The sequence below is a fragment of the Halyomorpha halys genome, unplaced genomic scaffold (genome assembly GCF_000696795.3).
Source record: "Halyomorpha halys isolate HHAL.00 unplaced genomic scaffold, Hhal_1.1 Scaffold313.1, whole genome shotgun sequence".
In the NCBI taxonomy this organism is placed as follows: Eukaryota; Metazoa; Arthropoda; class Insecta; order Hemiptera; family Pentatomidae; genus Halyomorpha; species Halyomorpha halys.
Window position 1 is genome coordinate 260,651 of NW_027109847.1, and position 2,902 is coordinate 263,552.

A 2,902-nucleotide genomic window follows, 5' to 3' on the forward strand; every position below is an offset into this window, starting at 1 on the left:
ATCACATACATTTTCACATATTATATTTATTATTTTAAAATAGTATTAAAAGAAAAGAATAGTAGTAGAAGAAAACTTTTAGAAGCCATTACAATGGGTAAAGTCAAAATTATGCAATAAATTATAAAACAGACACAAAAAATTTAAATATAACATATGCCAAACTCCTAAGTAACTTAAATAAGTAAGGAACTCCTCCTCCATTTTACACAACAGAATTAGTTTAACAATAAGTCACCACTCATCCCACTGTTAATTAATCAAAAACGCAGTCTGAACTAAGTTAATTTGGATAAATAGAAATGAAAAAAGTGACTGATATTTTGCTGAATTTTAAAATACAAGGTAATTTAGAATTTGCTTCCAATTTATTTTTGAAAAAAGTAATAAATTTTGCCCAATTAGGAAAAAAATATTTGAGCATATATAATTTTAACAGTGATAAAGTTTAATTGGATTTTCAATATTTACTATTATATAAGTTTATTTTATTTTTCTGACTTTTTCAAGTGCCTCTGATACCCATAAAATGAGTTTTATTTAAAATTGATTAGTAGATTAATCAGTAATATTATGTGCAATCTTAGAATTAGGGAGAAAAAATCAATGACTGATTTATTGAGCCTACATTAATATTTTTTTTTCTGTCTTTTTTTTTTAGACCTTGGAGACCAATCCTCAGTCACAGCCAGTGCAATTGCAGAGGACCATGTCACTGTAATAAAGTTCAGCGATTAGGAAATCGCCCATATTTTCGTCGTTACAATCCTTATCCTTATCCAATGGGCTTTAGAGCACATCGAGCTCCTCCCCCAAATGCCATTATGCCACCGCCACACATGCAATACTTGCCTCATGATAATAATCCGTATGGACATCAAAGACCACAGCATAATGTTTCTAGTACCATTGAGAATCAAGTCCATCAAAATGAATCAAACCAATCTGAACATAACCTCCAAGTACATAATCATCGTGAACTAACTCAAGAACATCTTCTACAGGAACAAAACCAGCAATATTTCCATAATGGAAGACCTTACTATGAACAGAACCAGAGGGAGCACTATCCCCATGAACAAATCGAACAGCATTTTCCACCAGCTAATGTTCAATTTGCACCACAGCATGAACTCATTCCATACCCAAATTACCAATATGGAAATAATCATTTTGACTTATGCTGGTATGAAAACCCCCATTACCGACCTGTTTACAATCGAAACAACTTTATTCAGTACAATGGTGATATTTACTTCAATGAGTTTTATCATGTTCCTCCTTATTGTTTATGCGGAAATCTACCACATCCACCACCTCCACCACTTCCACCACTTCCACCACTGCCACCACTTCCACCACTTCCACCACCTCCACCACCCGTGCCATACTATAGGCTGCCAGGTGACCGAGCTCTTTAGAATTCCTGAGGTAAGTTTATACATTAGAATTTTAACCTAAGGATATTTCTTTATTATCTTCGTATAGGCCTACATGATAATATTAATTAAAATCTCAATTCTCAAGAAGCAAGAGTCTGCATGCTTTTTTTATCTTTTTTAATAGAAAATTTTCTTACAAAGCTAAAACCTTTTCGGGAGAATTTTAATCAATTGTTCCAGTACATTGTTATAAGGTCCTGCAGTGACTGAATTAAAATTTTTAAAAAATGTACAATACTAGTGGGAGTAAAAATAGGCTTTTTTTGTAACAGTTGTTATTTATTTACATACAAACAGTAAAAGACTTCCTCTGCCATTTTGTGAAATAAATTTTTAAAAATTTCTCTTAACATGCCTAATTAGCCATTACCATCTGAACTTGAACAAATTTGTTATTTCCTTTTTCTTCATGTTCGCTTAAGAGATACTTTTTGAAACAAATAAACTGAAGTGAGTAGGAAAACCTATCTGTAATAATCTATGTCAATGAATCATCTTTTTTATGAAACAAACTGATTGTTTTCTACCTCTTTGAAGGGGTACCTCCTTACTTTTTATATCAAGTAGGTATTGTAAACCTCCTATGAGTTTTGCATGACCACTATAGTTTAGCAGTTTTTTTAAAATCTAGGATTTTGTAACATATTGATTGTTTAACACCTTTTATTGTTACCATAACCTAAGATTGTTTAACAAAATCTACCTCTACGGGTATCTCTGATTATTCTTCAGTTCCACTTTTATTCAATAGAGCCTCACAATGCCATAAGAATAAGTATACTGCCTTTTTTCAGAGAGCTGTCATCCACTTTATATGGATGTACTTAAAATGGAAAGGTTTTCTTCCAGCCTTCATTCTTTGAATGATATTTTTGATACAATTGAGGGTGAATGCTGACTTGATTTTCTAATCCTTTTCCATTAATATTTTTTATTGTATGTTTATTCATTTCTGTAGTTATTCTTGTCCTCAATCAGTTGTAGTTTTCTCGTGTTGCCTGAAATCATCATAGAACCACCCAGTTTTGTGCTTCTTTCTAGTTTTATGCTCTCTGTGGCAGTTTCTTTTAAGGCTTACAAACAGGATTTCCACCTTTAATCCAGAAATAAAGCTGATTTTTGACAAAATGATTTGGAGAAAAAAAGTTTCTTAGTTATAAATCTTTTATCCAATCGAATTGAATTTCTTTTCACTCATTGTTGATTAAAATCTTTTTTGGAGATGCTAGCTAAATTCATTTTAGTAAAAAGATAATGGAGGCAGTCTATATTAATTCCCCTACAAGTTCTATTAATGAGTTTTTATGCCTCTAACTTTAATTCATACACACAATAAATTTTGTTTTACCTTTTCTTCTTTATACTTATTTTTGTAAGTTTGGTGGGTACTTAAGCATAAATTAATTTATAAATATCAAATTAAGGCTTTATAAAGTATAGTTGTTAAATAAGTTTAATAT

At 31.1% G+C, this 2,902-nt stretch overlaps 1 protein-coding gene across 1 annotated transcript in view; it reads left to right on the forward strand.

Moving 5' to 3' along the window:
• The window catches only part of LOC106681159 (uncharacterized), a 7,919-nt gene extending 6,498 nt beyond the window's left edge, over window positions 1-1,421 (forward strand). Inside the window, exon 2 of the mRNA XM_067048025.1 lies at window positions 662-1,421. Coding sequence (XP_066904126.1) covers window positions 662-1,421 — 760 coding nt within the window. The remainder of the gene's footprint in view (window positions 1-661) is intronic.
• Window positions 1,422-2,902: the final 1,481 nt, after the last annotated feature.